At 35.4% G+C, this 27,695-nt stretch overlaps 1 protein-coding gene across 1 annotated transcript in view; it reads left to right on the top strand.

Annotated features, from left to right (window-relative positions):
* Positions 1-26,262, top strand: part of LOC148832880 (plexin domain-containing protein 2-like) — a 208,039-nt gene extending 181,777 nt beyond the window's left edge. Inside the window, exons 12-14 of the mRNA XM_088919330.1 lie at positions 626-664; positions 19,451-19,611; positions 21,903-26,262. Of these exons, the coding sequence (XP_088775456.1) occupies positions 626-664; positions 19,451-19,611; positions 21,903-22,022 (320 nt within the window). The 3' untranslated portion in view covers positions 22,023-26,262. The remainder of the gene's footprint in view (positions 1-625; positions 665-19,450; positions 19,612-21,902) is intronic.
* Positions 26,263-27,695: the final 1,433 nt, after the last annotated feature.

Below are 27,695 nucleotides of genomic sequence, written 5' to 3'. Positions count from 1 at the left end.
CTTTACATTTCTTAAATAATATCTGTGTAAACAATACAGTTCCAGTCTGAATTCATGTTTTATGGAAGCTGTACTCATAACAGCAAGTGTGTCAGATTTTTTTCTGTAGTTCGATTCTATCTCATCCCTCAATGCTGTGTTTTGGAATAAAAGGTAAACAGAATATGCTTAAAATGTATTTTCCACATGTTTTCAATGTATTTTTGAAAGGAATGCAACTTACATAATGTATGACGAATATGCATTTTAATTTTCAATTTCTCGTGACCTCAATTAGGTTGGAAAATCAAAGTTAATGGGTTCAGAAAATAACCTACTCCAAATTATAACAATTCTTCATAAATCACATCAAAAACTACAATGCAAATTCAATAAAAGCTAATTTGACTCAGGTTTTACGAGGCATAAATCATAATTTGACTTGATGTTAGAGAATGTAAGTAGATGGTGTTATAAATCAAAGAGAAACATTTTCATGTTTAGAAATAGGAGTGTTTCTATTGCAACTGATATGTCTGATACCTTTGCATTTATTGCAAGCAGGACCCAGGTGAGAAAAAAAATTGAGGTCTGAAAATCATTATAACATTATCTTACATTTTTCTTTTCTACTTTCATTATTCAGATGACACAAAGATTGCACTACACCTGAAGGACAATGGGGGTAAGTTATATACTTGCCTAAGTGTGACTCTAAGCTGGTCACAACATCTCTTCATGATAATCTGTTGCAATTAGTCTTCACACATCATTAATTTGAGTGACATTAATACCTTTCATTAACTGAAGGGACTTCTTCATTTTCACATTGACATTGCTGTGTGAGTGGGTGTCTTTGGAAGATTTATGACTTGGAATTTCTTTTTAAACTACAAACAGCTTCTGCCTGTATGGCCTTTACACTTTTTACATGTGTTGTTATTTGATTTGATTAAGTTCATTAATAAAATCCATAACTATTAAAATAAATAGAAATAGATATTGTCAATGACCTGTTAGCACCATATTAAAGAGATTCCTAATGTCTAGATAAAGATTTGCACTCTTATAAACTAGTTACAGAAGAATTATCCCTATTGCAAAACCATCTACGCACTTACGCAACAATATAGCATGGTAATGCAACATTTTGGTAAATGAGAAATTACATTATATTGAGGTTTTTCTATAGCTCCAATTTATGCCTTACACCTAGCCTCTGCTGTCTGTACTTACAAAATTACAAAACAATTACAAAATGTTTAACAGAATAATTCCAGGTGGAAATTGCCTCTGGAGGTCTGTGACACATGGGAGTACTAAAAAGTTCATTTCTGTATAATGATGCAGGTGTCAGCAGAGATACAGTATGTTCAATTTATATTATCAACACAGCACTATTTTTTTCTAGAAACTTTCCTATAGGTTGTAAATCTTGTAGCTGACTTGTATTTCCATATCAGATTTCCACTTTGTTGGCAATGTTTTATTTTTTTACTGACTGATTCTATCCATTTTTAAATAAAATTGGTTCTTGCTTTCTTGTACAAAAGTGCACACGTCAGTTTACTCCTAGACCCTTTACTCACCAGTGATTGAAACAATTCACCGTACAGTGTTTCTAGTGAAGCAATATATCATTTTGGCATTAAGGACATGTAAGTTGCAGGCTGCTTTTAAATGTAAAGATATATTATACAAAATCACAGCAACTTTGTCTTCAGAGTCATTTTAACTTGAGGGTGACTTGAACCATTTAAAAGGTAAAATTTATCAAACATACCCATTGCTTATGATTCAGAGGACTGCAGCCCCAGTCTAGAAGAGAGGCGGGAGTTACACAATGAATGTAAATGATTTGGAGATATAATTTGATTGACACTCCAATTGCTGCACACATTCCTGTATGATGGCTCTTCAACAAGAAACACATTATCAAACAGTTTGTGATCATGAAATCTTATTTACTGTAGTCAAGAGAATTAATTCAAAAGACTGGCCAGAACAGGACTTGATGTAACTTGTCAGTGACAGAGGATGCTTAAATAGTGACATGATACGCATTTAGATGGGATACAATAGGAATATTTTTAAATACCATTAAAAAGATTTTGTTGCATGTACTGTATTCCATTTATAGTAAGCTAAAGTACAATTTTAGAGTATGATATGATAATACCTCATTGTCTGATTTCTCAGGAATTTGTTTAATAATTTTATATAATCAGAGTGCATGGGTAGTTGAATGCCAATTTTATTAAATTGTTCAGCACATTTGCCGAACTGTGGAACAGAGAACAGCAACAGTGACTAAACATGGAACTTGTAGTGTTTGTGGCTATTCAAGTAAGATAAAAATGAGAAACATGTCTTGGTGATTTAAATTGTATACAGAAAATCTTTAATATTATGTAACTAATCAAACCATGGAGTTAAACGATCCACTTAGATTTAATATGTATGGAAGTTTCATCATGAAACTTTGAGTCTTGTGCGTGAAAAGTATTTAAAGAGATATATCCTGTTAAATCATTTTGGATGTACCTTGAGTTATGGAGCAAATTAAACCATGTCTTTCAGTTTAAGTAGTGATCGAGAATATGTACTATAGGCTTCAGGCTTTCAATTTTATTAATCCTGTTACAGTTCAAGAACAAGCAAAAATTTAAGAATCAAAGATAGTCAGTCACATCAACTGTTATCCTTTAGGCAAATTCAAAAATGGAAGAAAAAATTAAATTCCTGAATGCAAGTGTTCCACTTGGATAATTGAAAATCGAGCTGTGGTAGAAAGGCATGCTGAATCTCTCCTGCTCATTTCAATCCAATTAAAATCTGAGCAAAATTTAGAGCTGTACGACAGAAAAGTATAAGAAAAAATTCAAAGAAAAAATCATTTTAGAAAATAAACATTGAACAAATAAAGAACAAAACAGCAACATTAAAGGGTATTCAAAAACAAAAGAAAGAAGATATAAAAAAGATTTTGTAAATAACAAATGCATCTTTCCAGACTGTCCAGTTATTGAACAAGGATAGCTAGCTGTACTTCTTTCGATAAGAACAATTTCTATAAATGAGTAGATCCAAGAATTAAGCAGACTTATCTCAGTCTTTACCCAACACAGTAAGATAGATCTGAAGTTCATTCACAAGGTTATAGCAGTTAGATCTAACAGTAAACTACAGAAAGCCAGAAACTCTTTATTACAGGTCTTTATCATAGTATACTAGTTTTTCCTGAAAAATGTTCTAAATTATATTTCAGTCACTAAGAAGTCAATAGAGTCTCTCCTAAAGCTACTCAATAAACAGTCATCACATTGCAGTAATGACTTCAATTAGTCATTTACTGCAATTTATGCACATAAACCTAGTGTAAGAGTGATGGTCGGTGGCCATTGACACGTAATAGCACATCCATTTTATTCATTATTATCACAGGCAATGAAGCACTTAAAAGAGATATAAAATACTTAATAACACAGAAAATGAGTGATATAATTAGGCTGCATAAAAATATAAAACATAACAATCCCACATAAGACCGAGTGTGTTATACAGTATATTGCAGTTGAATTGTCAGTAGGTATATTGCACGTGTTCTTCTTTCATGGATTTATGAAAACCTGTTCATATAAACAAACACTTCCTTTAGCACTTGCAGAATTGGTAACAGAATTCTTAAGAATTGTCTTTTAGCCTTTGGTGGGAAAAATAATAAATTATAAATATTTATTTTAGTCTGTCAGTGCAGAAAATTCAATTGAATATGTTTGCTTTTCTTTGTTGCTTTCTCTGGACAGATTCCAGAGCAATACTATTTTCACCACTGTAACAATAATATATTATTTTATCATTTTTACACTATGACGTTTCGGCTGTGGAGCCTTCTTCGGGTGTAAGCTTACACATGAAGAAGGCACCACAGCCGAAATGTTGTGTTTTCTTTCTTCTCTTTTCAGCATGGAATAAACCTATTACTTGTTCCTTTGCAGCCTATGCATGCTGATGCAGCTACCCACCTAAACATTTTTACAATATGTTGTTTATCATTTTATATTGGTAGTTTGTTTCTGTTGCTCTAGAAAATTACTCCTCTAATTACACCCCCCACTACTACCACCATCAGAGCATTCACTCCTTAGTTTTTCCAGATTCTAGATCATTGAAGAGCAGTAATCCTAACAGAGATCCTGATAGTACTCCACAGACTCTTAGAATATTATAATATGTAGAATAACTTCAAACTATTACAATCTATTATCTACTGATTCCATTACTATACTGTTCTATTTCTATTCTCTTTTTTGACTGTTGTCCTTCATGAACTCCTAAAACCGAATGCATTTGTTTTGAACTGATAACTACAGTATACTGTGTATGTAGTAGATATTTAAGTGATATCAGTACTTTATGTTTGTAATTATGTTTGCTGTCCATGGGAGTTGATACAGAAACTTTTATGCCCAGAAAAGGAAAGACAGTAGAGGGCACATTGGCAGAGTTTGAGATATGAATGTAAATTGGTGAACTTAGACAGAAATTGCTGTAGATGTCTTGTTTAGGTGGCAGCACCAACCTAGTCATTTCTTGTTGAAGTCGGGGTGAGACACTATCCTTTTTATATTTTCTTGTACAGTACCTACTGTAGCTGACAAAACTGTTGTATTCAAGGTACTGTATACTTCAAAGCATATCATATTATGATCAGTTCCCTGATAGCTGACAATCCTGCTCACAGTCTATCTTTATTGAAATTGAGTAAGGAAGCCATTTGAGTTTCAGCTACTAAAATTTAATGTTTTGTTTTCCAATCTATGTAACTAAACCTAAAACCTTGAAAGACTGTCTTAATATTTATATCTTAATGTGGTAATCTGAGGTATACCTCTAACATTGTGCCCTTTGAATGCTTTTTGTAAGTATGACCCATGGGGAGTCCCTTGTTTCAATTAAGTGCCTGTGCCTGAAAGCTTGTTTTGATATAGAGATGCAGCCACTCAGAACATCCGTTAATTCTTAGTACTGCATTGGCGATACTGCAGCACGGTATGTTGTGTTATTTACTGGTGAATGAAAATCAATAGTGGTTCTTGGTAGCAGTCTGGGGTTTAATGGGTGGTCAAGACATACTGTAGGTCTCTGAAATGCCTTGTCTGTAAACTTGTACATACGGTAGGGAAACTTGTATGTTGTATATTTATTTTTTGTGTAGTGTGGTGTGTATTGTCATTTTTAAGAAATATTGTTTAACCAAGTGTGCCTGAATTATTACCCTTTTCACCAAAGCTGTGACAAAGAACAAAGAATTAATGTGCCTTTAGCTATACCAACCATGAAAATGCTCAGGTACAGTATATTTTTGGTGAAATCCTTACAAGTTTGGGGGTCATTTATTGATTTTGTAACCCCCTTCCCCATTTTAACAATATCATATATAAACAATATATTTCTAAACAACAAATAATTAAGATTAGTGATGTTATAATTACTTGCAGAGGAAGTAAAACCAAACAAACCAGAAGTGTTTAAAAAATAAACCAATATGAATAAAAAAACACAGCCTAAAAACTTACTAAAAATTACTCATAAACACACCAAAAAAGGTTTTTATTAAAAATCAAAAACATTTTGTCATAAATATTGTAGCATTGTGGCAACAGTTTGGTTTCTGCTCCTTAAGGAGAATCTCTGGTGCTCATTGAATCTTTCTGGGACTGGGAAAAACCCGAAACAGTGGAACACCAGAATGCAGACAGAATTTAGTATTTTCTTAAACAGGTCTATTTTTATACGTCTGTACTGCAATCCTGTACTGTTTACTTAGAAAGAGTAACAAAGGCTCTAGGGGAAAGGAATCAACACATTGTTCACTATATATAATAGAGTTCTGAGTGTTTTGCCTAAGCATTTAAAATCCCCAAGAAAACTTTCTTTCTGTTTTGCCCCAAAACGATTTCTTTCTTTTCTGATTGGAACAGGTGTCCTTAATTAGAGTATAGTAGTTTCATCCTAGTTCACAATTCCAGGGGGAAAAAAATAAGTGCCCCCCAAAAATGCACTTTTTCTTAAAACTTAGTCTTTTTCATAAGTATCCTCTTCTAGCTCTGCATTTTCCATTTTGTATTCATACAGTGTAGATCACATTTCCACTACTTGCATGCAAAAAGTATACTCACCATCTGCACATCAGGTATTTGCCCACATATGAATTTTATCAAAATCTTTTTTAATTTAATTTTCTGTTTCTACAGTGTTTGTTAATCCTCCAAAAATGATAAGATCTTCAAACATGACTAGTTTACTAGCATTTATTTTGGAATTTCAGAAGTGTTACTAATGTTTACAGTTCACACATTGATTGCCTAAATCAGACTCAGTGTGTAGGAATGCAAAAAGGCACAGAGCAGTTCAGTGCAGGTTTGACAAGTTTACCTGGGGACACAGAGGCTTCTACCAGATGAGAGTAATGTAAATTCATAGTGGAGAGGTTGTGCCCCGGACTCCATAATACCCTTGGCCTTATTTAGTACCCTTTTTTATAGATGCATTTAGGGTATTCAGGTTTATTTAAGTTACTTCAATGAATTTGTTGCTTATCTTCATTAATTTTCGGAACCTATTACAATTATCAGTACCGATGCCACCACACAAACAACTAAGAAAGCATTTTAAAACACTTTGAAAAGTGTTAAAATATCTTTATCCATCTTAACCTGAGTTTCTGAAGAAAACTAGTCTGTCAGCCTTTTTTATAAATGGTGTCACTGCATTTATCCCTGTTGTCCATTGACAAAAAACAACAATGGGCAATTTACATGATAAAGACACCTCTCATGCAATTTATACGCTTTCTGTCAACTGCTGGGGGTAGGGAAATGAATGCAAATGGTCTCTCCTCAAACTGCTGGTTGATGCTACAATTGCAGTACAGTTTGTAACATGTGAAATGTTTTTAAAAAGCAGAGAGAATTTTCAAAGAGTATTTTCTTTTATGATAAAATAGTTTCAAATATATAGCAAAAGCTCTTGGTACAGATTAATGGAAAACCCAAATTGTGCTATTTGCTACTATCATGATTGGAAACAGTATTGATAGATCTCTACTCTAATAGAGTTGATGTGAACTCTATTACAAACAAACTGTACGGCACGTCATTTAGAAATGTGTTTGGGTCACTAATAAACAATTCATTAATATACAGCACTTACATAATATACAGCACATACATAAATCTCTTCACTATAATTATATTATTATAATTATTATAATATACACATACACAAAATTACACATACACAAAAGGGTAAACTTAGAAACTTTTAGAAAAACTGAAACTAGATGATAGACATTGTTTGAATAAAAGGTGTGTTTTCCTTGCAAAGTTATAAGCCAGCAGCCATATCACTCACAACTGGCAACCCACTGAAGCTAAGCAGGTGTGAGCCTGGTCAGTACCTGGATGTGAGACCTTCCTCCTAAGGTTGCTGCTGGAAGAGGTGTTAGTGGGCCCAGCAGGGGGTGGTCACCCTGCGGTCCATGTGGTTCCTAATGCCCCAAAATAGTGACGGGGACACTATACTGTAAACAGGCGCCGTCCTTCGGATGAGATGTAAAACCAAGGTCTCTGTGGTCATTAAAAATCCCAGGACATTTCTTGAAAAAGAGTAGGGGTGTTACCCTGGCGTCCTGGCCAAATTTCCTTACCAATCATGGCCTCCTAATAATCCACATCTTTGAATTGGCTTCATTACTCTGCTCTCCTCCCCACTGATAGCTGAGGTGTGGTGAGCGTTTTGGCGCACTATGGCTGCCGTCGCATCATCCAGGTGTATGCTGCACATTGGTGGTGGTGGAGGGGAGACCCTGTTACCTGTAAAGCACTTGAGTGGAGTGTCCTGAAAAGCGCTATATAAGTGTTATTGACATCTGAAACATTGTGCGTCAAAAATCAAAAGGCATTTAAAAGAAGTGAAGGCTGTAAAAAATTCATGAATCATGCTTAACAAAGTGGAAACCGTTTGATATATCTAAATCATTTTGTTAAGACGCAATTTAGTTCAGAAAATCATAATCAAGCTAATATCTTTACATATGAAATAACTTTACTGCAGAAACTAAATGTCCCTTTCGTTTCTTGATTCCATATTAAGTGGATTTAAAAAATAGGTTTCCAGTACCTTACATAGTAGTCTAATGTGAGAGCTTTAAATCTAAAGGATCTAGCCATGTTACATTTTAAAACAGTAGCTAGGCTGCATATTTTATGTTTATATAACATAAAATATTAATAACATCAAATATGTAATATTTTCTAGAAATATGATTATTAGACAAAGAAAAAACTGATTAACAGATTAAATGTTTCAGTAACATCAGCAGCCGTATCACCCTGCAGTTCACAATTGGCAACCCACTGAATCTAGGCAGGTGTGAGCCTGGCAAGTACATAGATGGGAGACCTCCTGGGAAAAACTAAAGTTGCAGCTGGAAGTGGTGTTAGTGGGGCCATCAGGAGTTGCTCACCCTGCAGTCTGTGTGGGTCCTAATGCCCCAGTATAGAGACAGGGATACTATATTGTAAAAAGGCGCAGTTCTTCGGATGAGATGTAAAACCGAGGTCCTGAATCTCTGTGGGCATTAAAAATCCCAGGTGTTTCTCAAAATGAGTAGGGGTCAATCTGGCCAGATTTCCCATTGGCCTTTATCAATCATGGCCTCCTAATAATCCCCATCTTTGAACTGGCTTCACCACTCTATTCTGGTGTATGGTGAGTGTACTGGTGCCCTGTGGCTGCCATCGCATCATCCAGGTGGATGCTACTTATACATTAGTGGAGGGAAGTCCTAATTACCTGTAAAGTGCTTTGAGTGAAGTGTCTAGAAATGCACTATATAAGTGTATGCAATTATTATTATTTAACGCAACCCAAGTGTCACCTATCGATCTTCTTTGAGCAGTAAGGGGCTGAATTTGGCATGTTGAACAAAACTAGTATACCGCAGTGCACTTTTCGCTAATGCGGATACATATACAGTATCTATTGCAGTGTTTCTGAGAACAGAGTACCGTTTTCTTTTAGTGTAGAGTACTGTGTGAAGTTGTTAAAACAGGTGGCTGAATTTCAGGATCTGCATTTTGAGAGCTGTTGCCTTCCATGTTTGGTTGTGATGAGTCCCTGCAAGGAAATTTGTTTCATTGGGGTAGTTCAATTTTAAACAATCCAATGCTGTTGTGTGGATAAGGCATTATTTATGATCTCAAGCAAAACAACCTTTTTAAAAAGCTTGTTTGATTGTGACGTATTAGGTGGCACATGTATGTATTCTCTTAAAAAGAACCTTTGCAAAAAGCTTAATGTCCACATTTAGTAACAAAAGTGGCCTATAGGTTATGCTAAAGTGGATCAAATTGGTCTTTATCTTCATAAGAAGAAATTAAATTAAAACAAATTTTCTGACCTGTATTATAAGACACAGTTTTTTCTCTCACTGCCAGCAGAAGCTCAGGTACAGTATGAGAATGCTGCCAAGGCCAGGATTTTGGCTTGATTGAACAACTGCCTTCAACACCTGCAGAGTTATGTGAACATCTAAAAGCCCCACCTATTTGGCAGTCTGCTAGGGTAGTTGCAAGTAGTTTCAAGAATATTTTAATCTTAAGCAGGTCTGGGCAGACTTCAGAGGTACAGAGTTATGAATAGAGGTTAATAAAGTCTTTGCTGATCTGTGCAGGATTATAATACACAGCATTATAATCTTTAATTGAGTCAGAGGAAACTAGACATTTTGTTTAAATCTAGGTGTAAGCAGTCTTTTGGAACATTCAGGGTACTCATAATAACTGCCTTGTCTTCCATATGAGAAATTCAGCTCCAATACCGATAAGGTTTTTAAATAAAAAAATTTAAAGCAGTTAAAATTATATTTTAGTTCTTCACTTATTAAATTCCATCCATCCGTCATCTAACTGCTTCATCCTGTTCAGGGTCATGGGGGAACCAAAGCCTACAACAAAAGTTACAAGCAACAGCACAAGGAGATAGAAACATAGACATACACTCACTCTCACCAGGGCCAGTTTTCCAAGCAAGCAGTTAACCTACCACTATGTCTTTGGACTATGGGAGGAAATCAGAGCATTTAAAAGAAAACCCATACAAACAGGGGTAGAAGAAAAAAAATCCAAACAAGGAATTGAACACAGGGCCCCAGTGCGACAAGGCGGCTATGCTAATCACTGTGCAACTGTGCTGCCTTGGTTGTTGAATTGTAATTTCTAATTAAGAGAATTGGAATCCATTACATTTTATGTTCATTATAGAAATAACATACATATAAAAGCCCCCAATGAAGCATTTAGTGACTTCTCATAGAAAATGAGGGGTCATTTCTATTTTATTTCTTGTCCTGAAGTTCTCAGTTTGAAATAAGAAGGATCTGAATTAAAATTAATTTCTTTGAACATACTGTATATAACAAACAATGCACTTGGTTATAAAAAGGATAAGAAGGTAATATATTGAAAGAAAGATTGGTAAACAAAAATCTAATCAGTAAAATACTTATCAATAAAATATACAGTGATCCAGGTGCATGGGGGATGTCCAAACGAGGGTAGTCCAAAATGGGAAACTAGGGTGCAGTCCAGGGTCCAAGTGCCAGGAGATCCTTCCAAGACACACGATTAAAACCAGGAACGGGATCAGGGACAGGAACAAGGAAATTAAAAACAGAGTGACGAGGCCAGGTGCTCCGAGCCCCAGACTCAGCTGGTCTGGACGCCGTTCAGAAGCCTTTCGGACTTTCGGACGTAGGGCAACTTGATGCTTGGCGGGCCTCCGGTCGTCCGCATTCCATAGCAGAGCCCCAGGCTTCCGGAGCACTGGGTTTAAATAAAGGACGGTGAATCCAGGGACAGGTGTACGTGATAATGAAACTAAAAACACAAAAGGGTCGGAGCGCCCTCTAGAGGAGGGATGACGATCATAACAACCCCATTCTCCACCTTTGTAGCGGGTTCGATTTCTCTTCAGCCAGGAAAGATTAGACAGTAAAAACATTGTCTAATTCATGCCTTTACGCCTCTTTAAATTATGGTTTGGCCAAATTACTGAAATATACAATATGTATTGTGTATATATATGATAATCCACCAAATAAACACCATTTGCATTCTTAAATTCAATTACATTGAATAATAGACACACGTTCTCTATCGTAGAGTCTTTAAAAACTAGGAAATCAGGGTTGCAATGTAACCAAAAATTTCTCTAATTGGCTGTGATTCTCTTGTTATTCGAATAGTAGTCTATTTTAATTGCAGGTAGATGTGACTGAAAACAGTTACAACCCTATCATTTAAGCTTTATAAATGAATGTGGCTTTGATGTAATTATTTTAATTACTTGTATTGTTGAATTTTCTTTTTGTACTGTACGTATTTTGTTTTTTTTTTAACTAGGACACAAGAACTGAACATCAGTCTGGTTGCCAAAAGCACCCAGGTACCTCATCTGTTGCACCTCCATTACCAGCCCTGCAGCAGTTCAGCCATGGACAGCTTCATACCATTGTAGTATCAGACAGTCTATCCACTTAGTAACCATGTGGGCAGGAAAGAGGGCCATATGATGGCAGAATTATGTGCTTTCCAAACTTGCAGAATGATGCAGAATTTTTCCTTTTCACCTGTTTATCTGTATCACCTATGAGGATTTATTTCATTCTGCAAAATTCTGATAGCTTGCAGTTTTTATGGGTTTTAGTTCACCTGTACTCCTCTTAGTTAATGCCAATGTCATACACTTAAGATACAAGCACACAGATTGTTGTGCATTTTGTGCTGATTTCTTGGATAGTTGAATTTACACTGATCTCACAGGTTCCCGAATAATACTTAAATGAAAACCTTATAAATAATGCACTATGAGACAAAGGAGAATTTTCACTTCACATAGCTGCCAAATTAAGAATTTTTATTCACTGATAGGAAAATGGCAGTTTCTTGCTTCATAAGCTCTGTTTCTAGAACTACCTAGTGTTGAGAGACACTTTGTTGTCATTGTTTTTAATACTTCTGTGCCTTCCTGCTTTGTCTTTTCTGTTTTTGATTACATGCATCTTATTATGTCATCAAAATAATCACCCCAGCTATACAATCCAAACAATATGATAATGTATCTCACTTTCTTATTAATTAAGAAACACCATAGTATAATCAGTGACAATCAAATAATAAGACAAGAGGGAGGAAGTGCTGATAATACATTTACAGTACAGTATGTGTATTTAACAATAATATAAGTTCAAGAAAAGGTACTAAAAGAAATATGAAGTATTATCTCTCAGGGTCTACCTAGAGTGGCACCATGACAGTTATTTGTATACAGTATAATATGTACATATGTATATATGTATCTCAGGTGGGTAGCTGCGTCAGCATGCGTAGGCTGCAAAGGAACAAGTAATAGGTTTATTCCATGCTGAAAAAAAGAAGAAAGAAAACACAACGTTTCGGCCGTGGAGCCTTCTTCAGGTGTCACACCTGAAGAAGGCTCCACGGCCGAAACGTTGTGTTCTCTTTCTTCTTTTTTTCAGCATGGAATAAACCTATTACTTGTTCCTGTATATATGTATGTCTGTGTTTCATTTCACAGGCATTTTCTTAAATGCATCACGCTTTACCCTCTGTACAAGGTTTATCATGTGGAAAACCGATGTGCTGCTCCATTAGGCCACTTATTTGATTTTTTACTGCGTGCTCATTTTGAAGCTTCAGTGTGTTTAAAATTCCGCTGAGTAGATAATGTTCCTAAAACAAATTTATTAAAGAACTGCCAAGGCTAACTTTTGTATTTAGTCGTATAAAGTATAAAGTATAAAGTAAAACTAATACACTTCTGTCTAGAGTCTGTCTGCAACATGCTGACATGCTCAGCTATGATTGATTTATTGATTAATTTAGCAGCTGTTCTCAGCTTCAGACAGTATCTCTCCCACTGTCACTTTAAATTAATGACATTTACAAATTAAAGTTTGACATCTGTTTTCATGTTGTATATTCTTGGTTTTCTAAATACAGTACATACAGATGGTTGATGTGTTTACATGCTTCATTTCAAGAGTGAACAATATTCTATTTTTTAATTTAACTAAAACTGTAACTTCCTTACACACAACATTGTGATTTAATATGTCTTGATTGGCCATTAAATGTGTCACATGAAACCCGAAGAAGGTTCCACAGCCGAAACGTTGTGTTTTCTTTCTTCTCTTTTCAGCAAGGAATAAACCTATTACTTGTTCCTTTGCAGCAATTTAATGATGTTATCTAGGACTGAAACAAAAAGGTCTACAGCCCATTTTCTTTTGAGTCAATATCACATTAAAGCAACTAACAGAGAAGTACTATTTTTTAGAAAAAATATTTTTAAGGTGAAACAGCATATTTTCGTTGGTAAGTTAGACAATTATTTTTTAATAACATCACTAGAACCTTTGAAAATATTGATTATATTCAACCATAATGCACCTTCACAAAAAAATACACATTGCGTGATTTATATAGTCTTTAATAAATCAGTGGTACAGACTGCAATTTATAACTGCAATTGTCAATATATTGCGATTGGCATCTGGCATAGTATTGATCCATTTCAAATTGAGAACAAGTTCAGGGACAGTTCAGTGAGATTTCTCTCATCCCTCACTGAAGCAGAGTAGAACAGCATACCAGAATTTATTTCATGTCTCTACTGGTCAACCAATTTCCCATGCTGTTGGCCATGAAACAGTATTTCACACTAATGTCGTCATGGTTCTAAACCGTCTCTGTCATTCTGATTATTGAAAACATAAAATCACTCAAGCACTTTCTGTGTTGCTATAACAGAGTTGTGCTTTAATGCTTCTCTGTTCTGGATTTTCATAACTGTTATCACTTGGGATTCTGACGATAGGCTTTTTGTTGACTGACAGTTTTCACTGTGTGTGGTAACAGCCACGGTTTATATAGTGAAAAATGCTATTTAAAAAGCAAACTTAAAGTCAGTGACAAACTGTATATCACCATTTCTACAATGTGATTTCTCAGTCACAGGCTAATGGAGGTAGAAGCCTGAGTGTGCTTCCAAAAATACCAAAAGATCACACACTTTCTGGAAAAAAGCAGCAGGCAAACCTGGTTTCCAGGTTGGGAATTGCCTTTCTGATAAAATAGTTAGACAAAATAAATCTGGTTAAAGCAAGCTAGGGGGGTACTGGTGAACAAAGGAGTAAACCCTGAAGAGTTTCTGCAGAGTTTTAGGACAGAAAATATCCAACGATTTGTGATGGTTGTCAGTCCGTTTTCTTGTTTTTTCCCCACTGGGATCACAACAGATCTCCATAGTAAATTCTGCAAATTTCCCTCGTCACACTACTTTTTGTTTTGAAGCAAACCAGAATTCCTGCTGAGCTAGTACAACAATAGAAATAACTCTTTCATCAGGTTGACGAAGACTTGTCATGGTTTTGACCGAATGTTTGTCCTAAAGGGTGACCAGTTTTCTATGGAAGAAATTAAATGTATATTTCAAAACAACAAAAATACGTATGCAAGTATAATATCTGGCTGGAGATATGACCGAAGACAACAAATTCAGTGTCTGATTAAAGGAATTACTTTATTTTCTTGAAAGTAATACATTTTGAAAATTACAAAAAACAGAAAGTGATTCCACTAAAAACAGTTTTATTCTGTGAGATGCTACATTAATTAGTGAATTTAGAAAGCATATTGTGTGTAATTGCTAACTTGTATTGACCTTAAACAGCACAGATTTACTGTGACTCTTCATAAGTTACAAGATTTATAATGAAAGCTTGTTTATAAAACACTTTTGGTTATGTAAACTATAATAAAACACATTATCTAGTCTTTACATCCTTAAGAATTCTAAAGAACTTTATATAAAGGAGAAAAAGAGAACCACTTCACCCACGTTTTATATGAAGCCATTATGCACTAGCAGCCTCACTACAAAGATCAGGTAGAGAAATTACTTCATCAGCTGAATTAAGCAGAAGCTTTAGGCAGGCTAGATCATTCAAATTCAGAGAAGAATTTTGCCAGGACACCAGGGTAACACCTCTTGTCTTACAAACAGTGTCATGGGATCTTTGATGACCATGTATTGGGGACCTCAGTTACATGTGTCACCCAAAGAACAATCATCATACTGGGGTTCTGGTTCACAGGGAAGAGTGCCACAGACCAGACCAGCCAAGTCTAGGTTCTGAGAACTGGTTACCAGCTGATAATGCTGCTGCTGTTGTTTAGTTGTTTTTTTTTGCTTACATTCTTCCCTGGTCTTAAAAGTTGCACATTGTGCAATATGAAACAACTGTCCATAAAGATTAATTATTTAATCCAGGATTAAATAATTTGCTCCTTTGATCAGGTTTTCATTTTGTTTGGAATGATTAAATAATAATTATGTCATTATGATGTACTGTAAAATCTCGAATCTTGTCATTTTCTCATTTTTCATATTAACGCTCAGATTGTTTGAAATGTGTGAGAGAAAGTATTACACATCACATATTTGGTACTAGGGAGTTTGCTGTAAAACAAAATTGTATTTCTTATATAGAAATGCAAACAGAGAAATAAGCACCTAGTTCTAGTACATTTAGCTCCTTTGGTTGTTAGTAAAAGATATTAGGGTATGAGGGTCATTATTTCATTAATACAAAAATGCCCTAGATTAAAATGCTGCATTAGACCCCTGTGTTTATGGAGCAAGATAAACACTGTACTGTAGCAATTTCCATACTCCAGGCTTTGGTTAATATGAATTAGATTTTTATCATATTGCTGGAAACAGGGATGGAATCTCGAGACAATGTATTTTAACATGGGGCTATAAATGGGATACTAGGATGATAATCATTTGACTAAGCAGACATTAATATACAGTAAACTAGATTCCATCTAGTTCATTGATAGTCCATTGATTGATAGTTAAACATGACAGTTTTTAGAAACATGTTATTCCAATGTGTGCCAGTTTGTCCTGACAGGACATTTCTCAGATATTTTCACATCATTTTTGGTTCCTACCGCATTTGGCATCTGGCAATGTTGGCAATAACACACATTACTCCAGAGAATCGGAAATAGTTACCAGCAGTACAAGGAAAATTGTTTTACATACGTGAAAAAACGAACCTTTGGAAAGGTGCTTTTTTCCTTTAAATTTTTCATGCATCCGTGTTTAATGCACTATTATTTTTCATCTGTGATTAAAATTAGTAAGGCATTCAGGCAACATCAGATGGATGAACAAGCAACAAGGGCAGAAACAGAAGCAGAAGTGCAATGAATTGATTTGTGATACATGTACAATCGATGTCCACAAAATAAAACCCATGGGCAATTTGTAATAATGATTTTGGCTGAGGGCTGCCTCTCCTACTGCTTTTATCAATTCACTGGCTTTTTTCAGACTTTAAAAAAAATACTTTTCATTCCGTAGTACTATACCTGCTTCTTCTGATAGTCGGTTTGAACTTTTTAATATGCATGTTAATACCTTGAAAATCATGCGAAAAGCCATCTTTCTAAAGCTCCTTTTTTAATTATATTCTATCAGTTTTTTTTTTATTTTCTTCTTCATATTTTGAAAATGTTTCACACATGTAGATCTAGGAATAGCCATTTGAAAAATGAAAGCATACCTTTCCTTTGGCAGTAAATAATTCGCTTTTCATTAAGCCTGTATTCTTTATCCTGAAGTGTTGAAAGGCGATTGTTCTTGTTAATTTAGTTGGAACTCTACAAGCCAGCATTGAAAATAATAAACCATCCAAAATTGGTAGTCTCATATTGCAAAATAGCTACCTGTATATGCATGTTCAATATCTGTGTTACCAATAAAAATCTATAGTCACATTCTAGGCAAACTAGAAAGTAGTAACCTGTTTCCTTTTTCTAGTAACTGTTCATCTTTCCTATTACATTAGTGAGCTGATCTCATACTTAGTACTCACTCTTCTGGAAGGACATTCGGATGTGATGACGCACCCTGTAGGCCTGCTTATAAAGTCACTTTATATAAAGATGTTGGATGTTGGAAGATGTTATACAGTCAGTTACTGCAGCATCTGCCCACGTCACGTAGTACATGTCATTATTTAAAAAATTTTTTTCAACCTAGAGAAGTCAGTTAGAACACACATTCTAATTTACAATGACAGAATGGGTAGAAAAATCAAATTAAATCCTGGAACAGGTTTATAAGGAATATGCCTCAAAATATTACTGCAGTCAGCTGTGTAACAACACGTTAGAGCATGATTAAATTGAGGTAAAGATGTATCATATTTAATGTTGCTGACAGGAAAGTTACCTGTATAAATATGACAGTTTTCACCAGCAAGAAGCTCGAAGCTTTATTAACCAGTTTTCTCCTAAGCTCTTCTTCACAAAACTATATGCATGGTAGCAATGGTTAGGTAGCATGCCCTTAATCTAAAGGAATTAGAACCCAGCCAATAAAGATGCAGTCTTTCAGATGGCCCAACTAATGACAGGTTACAATATCAGTAGGATAGTATAACAATGGTGGAGAACAAAATTATCTCAGAACACAAAGTTGTACAGTTCATTTATAATTGTAGCTAGAAGATTACAACCTGCTAATTAAATTGCCTTGGCTTATCTAACTGCTTTTGGATCTTGAGGCCAAATACTATTTAATTTTAGCTATGTGATCTTATCTGAGGCTCCACAGCTGGAATATCATTGTTTCAGAGGCTTTGTAGAATTGGTTATATCCAGCTGATGCAATATGAGGTTTCAGTCAGAAGAGGTGTGTACTTTATTTTGTTTCTACAGACTTGCAGTCTCCTTTCAGAAGTTCATGATCTAACTTTTAAAGTGTTGTGGGATCCTTGAGAATAAATTGAAGTTATTGCATACTAGAAAAAAGAAATGTTGCAAATGAGAGGAAGCCATTGGTCCATCTAGTTCTTTTGGTTGTTAGTAACTAAATGATATGAGAATATGAGCATCAGCCAGCTGTTTCTTGAAAGAAGAAAGGTATCAGCTTCTATAACATTGGCAGTATAACCTGTTCCAAACGCGCAAAACTATTTTATTTAAAGAAGTGTCTCCTGTAAATGTAATATTCTTTTATGCAATATGCAGGATCTTTTAAACCTTGTATGAGATTTTTTTTTCATCCAGGCTTCTACAGTACTTCTGAATAACTGATCGGATAGACAGCAATGTTGATCTTACTGTTATAGAATGCACATCAGGCTCTTTTAGTGTGTAGTGTCTGCTTTAAGAAGAACCTTTGCCCTTCTTTTCACTAAGATGTATGTGATATGGCCTTTCACACATGGAGGAAGCTCATCGTCTTGTAGTAGCTGTCTACCGTTTCATGGAAATATAAATTGAAATGCAAGGAAAACAAACGATGTGCATATTGTTTGATGGTCTGGTCATTATGTAATATTTAGCTACTTTGCATTTTTATTAAAAGGAAGAAATAAAAGCTGTTGTGTTTTGGGAATAGTGAGAGAGCTCTGCTGTTCATCCTGTGATCAGTATAGCAGAGAGGAAGCATGGTCAGAGTGACCTCTGCTGGGGAAAAAGCAGAGGCAGGGGAATCCTGTTTAGAGAATATTGAAGAAGTGATACTGGAAGTACAGATCTTACCTTAATTTTCAACCACTGCAGCCATGCCAACCTTGTCATTTGCACATACTTACTGTATAATGTGGCTTCTCGTATCCAGTCCAAAACCTTTCTAAGCAGTTCCAAAAAACATTCGTTAGAAGTTGTAGTTATTCTAATTCATACCATTATTGGCAGTGCTATAAGTAACTTAATTACTACCTTTATACACAACAACAGTTGGCTTTATATCAACAGACTAAGAATGGGTTAAAGATCCTGTTACAAAATTCACAAAGCAGGATTCTTTAGGACGTTATCTTCATACAGTACCTGTCTTCTGGTATGCTCCTACATAGCCAGCTATGACATCAGTACTCACTGATATAAATTTGTTTGGGGAAAGACTAACATTTCTGTGTCTGTTTTGGCACACCCTCATTTTAACCTAAATCTCAAACAGTTGTTTTCCTCTTGCTTTTTTTTTGTTTACTGGAAGCTTGCAGAGGTTAGCATTCAGGTAGAAAATTTCCTAAATTCTGGCTTCTACCTTCATTCTATAGAATGAGTAGACTGACTTTGAGTGATGTTTGACAGAAAAATATTGAGCTATATTCACCTTAAGTCTACCTTATTTGATACTGCCATTTTTCATGTTTATGTAATTTGTCATGCTTAATCCTGATTTGTAAACCAATCTCCTTTATTCTATTGTATGTATATCTCTACATAGCTTCTAGGGATAGCTGTTATCCCTTCTTAGCTTCTACACTATAATGTGCATTTATGATATTTTACAGCCTCTCCAGCTGACAGCACAGCTGAACAGAAAGGAGGTAGACTGCATGCTGGTTTGATAGTTGGCATCCTATTAATCGTGCTCATCTTGGCTGCAGCCATCCTGATTACTGTCTACATGTACCACAATCCCACATCTGCTGCAAGTCTCTTCTTTATTGAGGTGAGTTCCTGCATGATTTGGTTTTCAAACATACACTGCATCTTTATTTTCACAAATGCACCACAGTAGATTTCCTACATTGCATTCTCAAATTTTTGGACATTTCTCCAGGGATGGGAGAGGATTTTGAAGAAATATCAATTTGACCTGAGCAACATACGCATCTCGTATTCTAGCAAACATTTTCTCATAGTAGTGGCAACTCCATTAAATTAAGTTAAAGGCATGGTTCCACACAATCTAGAAACATTTTCATTTGTTATGGTACATTTGTGCATTACCTAAGCTGAGCAAATAAAACAATTCTTTAGTAATTAACTGAATTCAAAGAATAATGCATATAAATTGTGGTGCATTGTCTCTCTTATATCTATATTTTACAGAGGCAACAGAATAACGTAAACATACATACTTTATTTCACCACGTTATGGTTTTATTGTCAACAGGTCGAATCACAACAAACGGCAAGCTTCCATTTCTAGCTAAAACACAACTGGTATAATGCCAAAGAAGTAAAAAAAACAGTAGTCCCCTACAGTCAGGAGGGAGTACACACAAGTTTGCACACTTGAAAAATTGTACCCATCTGCACAAGAGAAGTATAGAGAAACACAGTCTAATAACAAAATCGATTTAACACAATAAAAGTGCCTTACTGAGCATGACAGAGCACTGAAAATGCCTCAGGATATGGGCAAACGGCTTTGCATCCTGTACAGCTTTATTCTCTTGTGAGCATTGCTAGATCTCTTCAATGGTTGTATTACATTTCGAAGTTTTAAATTATGATGTGAAAATTATCTTTCAGAAATTACAGGTAGTCCCCCAAAATGGAAAAAAAAAAGTGTGAGGATTGTTATTGTGTAGAACAGCTTTTGTACTGAAATGTTGTTAAGACATAAAACATTTTTAAGATGGAGCGAATTTTGGATTAAAACAGTAGCTCTTAGAGCATGGTTATCATTAATATATACTTTGGCAGGCATTCTTCCATTAAACTTTACCTATTGGACTCTTAATAAATATTCATGACTTCTTTGTAATTTAAGCTATAAAGTATATCATTCAACTAGCCATCCATTATTTCTCCTTTGGTGGTAATTCATTGAGAATGCATTAAAGATTTTATCTTGTTTGCTTGAGATGATTTAAAATAATGTAGTATGATTGATTGATATTTAGATTTTCTTAGAAATGACCTACATCTTTAATTTTGTATTGGATTATTGTTCAGTGTCATACTCCTAAGTGGCTGTATCATTTTTATATCATTATCATGTTGCCTTATCTGAAACAAAGTAACATTTTTTTAAATGGAATTTCCCAGTGAGTGATATTGCATGCATGTTTTTAAGACCCACAGAGCATGCTTGCCTACACATTTCAGGAGAGTAGGGTTCTATGCATGATAAGAAACCCTCAATTTATAGCGGCAACTAAAGAATTTGAGAACTATAACCTTGGCTCCCTAAGGAGCAATGCAGAAATGGCCAAGTGCTGATAGATTTTACTGGGTCTTAGTCAGCCGGTGTGGCCTCAGTATTAGGTGCAGTAAGGTGATCTCTGCAGCCTGCAAGCAGCCCATGAACTGTCCTCTGCTCAGTGCTAATTCTGATAGAGGGTAAAAAAAGATGCACATTTGTGTTGTTTCAAAGATTGTGAGATAAGCAGAAATTGGAGATTCCAAACTGAGGAAATAAAGAGAAACATAGTAGGTGGTATCAAATTTGAAAAAAAAAGAGTCATAACTCACACTCACAGCAGAATGGAATGCAAAACAATGTTTAAAATAATAACAAGTAAGAAACAAGGTACCTGCTTTTTTTGATGTGTGATTCGGGAAATGAATAAACTGAAACATCAAAACGGTTTTAATTAAATTAATTAAAAATCAATGGATGTTTTATTCGTCAGCATCCAAACCTGTTGCCATCTAGCCTTCAAAAGTTTCAGACACACCTTAACCAAAGACGTCATTCATTCAACGCATTAACGAGGAAACAACAAATCATTATATGGCAAACACTACTGATGGTCATTCTACATTTCAGTACTTTGAGAAGAGTCCTGTATGCTGTGTCTCCAGACTTCCAAATGCTTGCTATGCAACAGGATAATAAGGCATCACATAATAAAGTGTTGTGAATATAAGGTGCCTTGCTTAAAAATATTTGACTGTAATCGTAATAGCAGTGCAGGGACTCAAGTCATGTTTGCCATAAATAATTAAATGAAGTCCAGAAAACTCAAGCAGTCACATACCTGCTCTCCTATATCTTCTGCTTTCCAGAGACGTCCAAGCAGATGGCCTGCTATGAAATTTCGCAGGGGTTCTGGACATCCAGCTTATGCCGAGGTGGAGCCTGTGGGTCAAGAGAAGGAAGGATTTATTGTGTCAGAACAGTGCTGAATGTTCCCGAAGGGTCATGTACAAGTGCTGGCTTACAGGTGTGGGAATTTGGGTGGCATCTTTGTGAAACCACACATTCTAGCCTACAGCTGTTGACAGAAGAAACAAATCATGGATGAGCTTTGAATTTTAATAAGAGGCTCATCTTATTTGAGAGAACCACTGCATAGTTGTCTTCCTTAGCAATCTTGAAACATTCCTCCCGGGCTGAACCAGCTGGACACACACAGGAAATGCAGGGAGGACTGCTGCCAGAATGACTGTGTTCTGAGATTCTCTCTTCATGGGGTTCACAAAGATCAGTTGCAATGTGAATCGTACATTTCATGTTATCAAGGAGCTAAATTACAACTGAATTCTACAGATCAGTGGAAGCCAGCTTCTTTTGTTGACAAGCATTTAAGCAGTGAAATTATTTTTTAAGGGATTTAGCTTAATAGGTGTTATTTTCTGCAGCTCTGCTGGTGTAAGGCTTGAAGGGGGGGGGGACTATATATTTTTCAAATCACAAAGCAGTTTTTGTGAGCAGAGATTTCACATTTTAAGTTTAGGTAAGGTGTTAGGTTCTCATATCATGTAAGGGGTTTGAGTGTGATTTTATACAGTATTCCCCACACCATTTTAAAATGCATCAATGTGTCCCAGAATTCCTTATTTTGATTGAAATGTTTACAGTTAACATGTTTTATGGAATGTTAACTAGAACTGACCTGTGTTAAGAGACACCGAGGTGCTAACTCTTATGACTGCAACAGTTTGTGATATTCCACATGAAAAAACTAGGATTTTAATTTTGCTTAAATGATCCTTCTTTTATTTTGGTTTAAAAATTATCTATTTTCAGATGTTTTCCTTTTTTGCAAAAAAATTCTTAAGTCCTGCTTCTTAAATATACATTTTAAGTTGTTGTTTTGGACAGTTACCACACTGTCTTGTAGAGTGGCTTTTCATAGTAGAAACAGTGATCACAGCTGACAATTCAGTGGTTAGCTGTGATGTTTTTATGTCAACACATTGTAAACTGAGGTTACACTGTTCCATGTGTGTATAATTTTTTTTGTAGTTAATTTAGATTGGCTTGCTTTCTTTAGGTACACGAGGTACATCATCTTTTCAATATTTTGATTTCTGAAGTTTTGCACAATCCTATCAATGCACATTTTTCTACATTATTTTTTTAGTGTATGCTAGACTGGATCTTGTGTGTATGGTGATGCTGCAGTTTAATTCATCCTAATGAATTGATTTGGGTTATTTTAGAATTCTTTATATCATGTGGAGGTGATGAGGATAGAAGGCTGGCAGGAGCTCTTCTGCACTGCATCGGGTGGATTGTCTTTTTCTTTGTTATGCTTCCCTCGCAGTGCAAGAGTTTCTGACATGAAAACTGGAAACATCTCTTAATTATCTATTTACAAAACGTCACATTAAGAATATTGAAAACATTTGCAGTTTCAGGTTGTGTCTCAGAAATGGGTTTAGATTTCCTTCCCTCAAAGCCTTAATATACGCTGTAGCAAAATATAATCAGCCTTGGGTTTTTAATACATTTTAACATGCATATCATTTCTCTCGTCAACATTTCTGTTAATTTTCTCTTCCAGAGCTGTGCGTAATCCCTTCCTTCAAAATACATCCGTAAAAAATAAACCATTTTTTTTCTGCTCCGTTGCTATGGACATAACTGCAATATGCTTGTCGCATTTATTATTAGACATAGTATTTGCTGTGCTGGGAATTATGACTGTTGAGCAAAGTAAAAAAATGCTTGATTATGGAGTTGAAAAAAATAGAAATCTGGAAAATCCCATTGCCCCTTAAGTGCTTAAATGACATTACATGGTAATATTAAAATGACTTTTTATGAAAACTGTATTAGATTAGAAATGTATAGAGTTAGAAACTAGAGTGGTAGGTATCTTCAATGAAGAAATGTTATAAATAAAACACTGGAAATTAGGGCGGAGAAAGTCATTTGAAAAGGGTGACTGGAAGCATTGTTTCTCATTGCTGCCTCACAGCTCCAGGGTTTCGATTTTTGATCAGAGGCTTCTGATCACTGGGTCCTCCTGTTTCCCCCCCACATCCCAGAAACACGATGGGTGGTGTAATGGGTTATTTTACATTGATAAATTGAAACTTACCATACCATGAGGAAGGGAGTGGGGTGCCCATTACTCTGCCCTGTCAGGACTGGCTTTCACGCCAGGATTCAAGTATGGATGGTTAGGCTAGCTAGACCATCTGAGAAACCCGACTTTGTGTTCTGTTGCATGTGGTGCATTTGTGTTTTAATCATTTGTAAGCCACAGCAATTAGAGAGAGATTTTCTTCTGGTTGGTTTGGTGAAATTGAGAAAAAATAAGATTTACAGTTAACGCGTTTTAGGGTTGTTTCTGGTTATGAAGCTGTTTCCATTTATGCCATTTTGTCCTTAAATGAGCATGTTTGCAGAAGGCTGCACTCAACTGTGTTTACAGTACATTGTGCACTGACATCAAAGATTTTTTAACCCAGGATAACAAAAGCTACCTCTGAAAATTGTTACACCCCCCCCAAATTCTGCATTTTTCTCTACAGGAACTAGTTATTCATTATGGTTGTAAGTATATTTTTGAGGAAAAATTGTTCTCCTTAGTTTTTCTTCATCTTTAGATTAGAGTGACCTATTATTTCTTCACATTCAGCTCCCAGAGGTGACACCTGTACTGAACAGGGTTGATGAGAATAGGCAGATAAGATCTTCTAACCTGCTTACCCCTCAAAGCCATTGAGCTCTGATCTCTGTTTACGGTTCAGGACCCTGGAGTGCTGGAGAGTCAGTTTGCCAAGAGCTGTGAGAATCCTGGACAGCTGATCCCAACATAGCCCCTGCTGGTGACTCTGGTAACTGTGCAATAGTGTACAGTACATTTAGAGATCAGGTATTAATCCGGTCTGAGCCATAAAATGACAGTGACCAGGATTAACATACTTTATTGTCCTGTGCTGTTGTCCAAGCACCACTGGGGATCACTGGTTCTGCCCAGGTATCATCAGCTTATCATGCAACAACAACCCCTGTAACTCATCGAAAAGCGCTGTGTTTGCAATACTGTATCACTCAAAAAATTAAAACATAAATTGGATTATTAACTTTCATGCCACAACTCCAAATAAGCACATGCAAATCACATATTAATATCACTGATGGCACAGATGAGTCTTGACTGCTGAACATCTATCTGCTCTGAACTACTTTGAGACCAAAGAATCATCACAGGTCAGCTTCAACCAGCTTTTAGCCTTTTTTAATTCTTATTTACTGTTTCATTTTACAGAGTCAATGACTTAATCACTTCCCTGTGATACATGCAATATAGCAACTGCTGGTGACCTGGGGAGACTGCAGTGTTTTGTCAATTATAAAACAGTAAAAGCTGTTCACAAGAACAGTTCAAAAGCTTTTTGTTCCAGTGAGAAAATTCCTGGAACCGTATTAGCTCCGGAATTTACCAGCTTAACCTTTGACATATTCATTAATTTAATCAGTCTTTTTCTTTCCTCATTATCTGCTACTAGTCATTTCAGCACACCACAAGTACCTTTTACAATGGACAACAAAAAGCTTTGAAAATGACCTGCAAGTATTTTAACAGTTAATTTCACCAATATATTTACCTGAATCTGCAAATGTTTGATGACGCATTGAAGTTGCACAAAGAAATAAACTACAAAAAGGTCATGGTGATGATGCTTCCTCCTCACTGGGGAGAGGTGTGCTGCAGTAAACTTTCCAATAGTATTAAGCTGAGAGTTAATCATGTGGATTTACCCCCACTGAAATCCATTTGCTGTGGTCTATTGTACTGCCTTAGACACTTGCATCATTTAACCAGTTTCGTCATTTTACCTAACTTTTAAGTGAACTTAACATGCTTTTAGAGGAAAGCAATGTTATGATGTTGTTATAACACTATTAAAGTGGGCTGTTCTTTTTGCAACAATTTTAAAAGAAAACATTCATGAGCTGACAGAAGCAGAGAGAACACATTGTGCTTCTTTAATTAGGATTGCCTGTATTCTTTGAAAATGTGAAAAAATAACATCTGAAAATGTACACCTGTCAGGTTGGTGGTTGTTTAAAGCTTTTTCCCATTGCTTCTAGGGTTCAGTTAAAGACAGAAATCATACCCTAACTGTCTGTAATTTCTGTAACTACTGTCATTTTGATTACATTTGAAATAATAAAGAATGTTGTTTTAACCATGTGTTTGTTTAATTGAAAGTGAGAGTTTGATTACCTTTGTCTTGTTTAGGTAATGCTAAGAAATAGCCAGTTCCTTGAAAGTTTTACTACAGTGATACCATCAGTTTTAAAAAAGGCAACACAAACAAGGCCTAATGTAGAACTACCATATTATTGCACATCACCTTCCTTTGCCTCCTAAGTGATTGTTTAAAGCTACAAATCCCACATCAGTTTTTTTTCTTTATGTAATTAAATGTTACTTAGTACTGTTCTAGTCTTCCGTGATTAATTTTGACAAAAAGCAGACCTCTAGGTAAGAGTCAAAATTTATGTCCCTCAAAATGTGTCTTTAGATACCTGTATATAATAGCATACTCCATTTACTGCCTTTCTAATCCAGTGATTGAAACACCTACAGGGTCATTTTGGTGCTCTTAGGCTGGATGGTACCAATTACTGCAATTGGGTGCATCAGAAGTGTTGCAGGGTGAGTAGATCTGTTGTATAATCTACCGAAATATATATACATACCTTTCTTCAACATTTTTGCCAGATACTTCAACTTTTGAAACCAGCATGTTGTACCAAAGATTTTTAGAAATGTGATTCAGCTAGGGGTTTGAAGGCATGTTGCAGGTAAAAAAGTTTACTGTTCTTGAGTAACTACAGTTGACAAATCAGAAGACATCTGAAGCAATATACAAGGTTTCATTGTCCACTTATGTAAAATGCATTTATAGTTGGTATTTAATATATATAAACTTTGTATTAGATTTTTTAAAATGTATAATTATTAATTTGTTGTACAGTATGTGTTATATGTTGTATGGTGCACTAAGAAGAATTAATTAGAACTACATGTGTATTCCATTTACCCTATCAAGGGAGCAGAAAGACGCTTCAGTTTCACCATATATTGTTATTATTAATTTAACAGATGAAGTTATCCAAGACACTTGGATCATTTGTACAACTTCATATGCAAGTGTAAGTAAGCTATGCTTTGTACTACCAGGATGAAAATAATATTACAGTCTAACCAATTAAAAAATATATAAAAGGTACAGATAGGGTAATATAACCAATAATATGTTCAACATAAAATACTATCCCTAGAATATGTAGAAAAATATATAGATCTTATTAATACTGTATATGCAGTACTATAATACTAGCAAATTTCCCATCTGGAACAAAAAAGTAAGTATTCGGCAAAAAGGTAAAACAGTACTGAAATCATGGGAAATAATTCACTGTAGAAATATAAAAGACACTTCTGTAGAATGTGACAAGCAGTGCAATATATATGGATACAGTTCTTAAAAAATAATGTAATTAATGTAATATTGATTTATTTTAGTTTACTTTGCTCAGATTGTCTATAGCTGCAGGTTGCAAACATAGGTCAGAAGAAAGACAGAATATTCATGCGTAGAACGTGT

The sequence above is a fragment of the Atractosteus spatula genome, chromosome 6, assembly GCF_055471065.1.
Source record: "Atractosteus spatula isolate fAtrSpa1 chromosome 6, fAtrSpa1.hap1, whole genome shotgun sequence".
Classification (NCBI taxonomy): Eukaryota; Metazoa; Chordata; class Actinopteri; order Semionotiformes; family Lepisosteidae; genus Atractosteus; species Atractosteus spatula.
The sequence above is the reverse complement of the archived record's forward strand: the minus strand, read 5'-3'. Positions and strand labels throughout refer to the sequence as shown.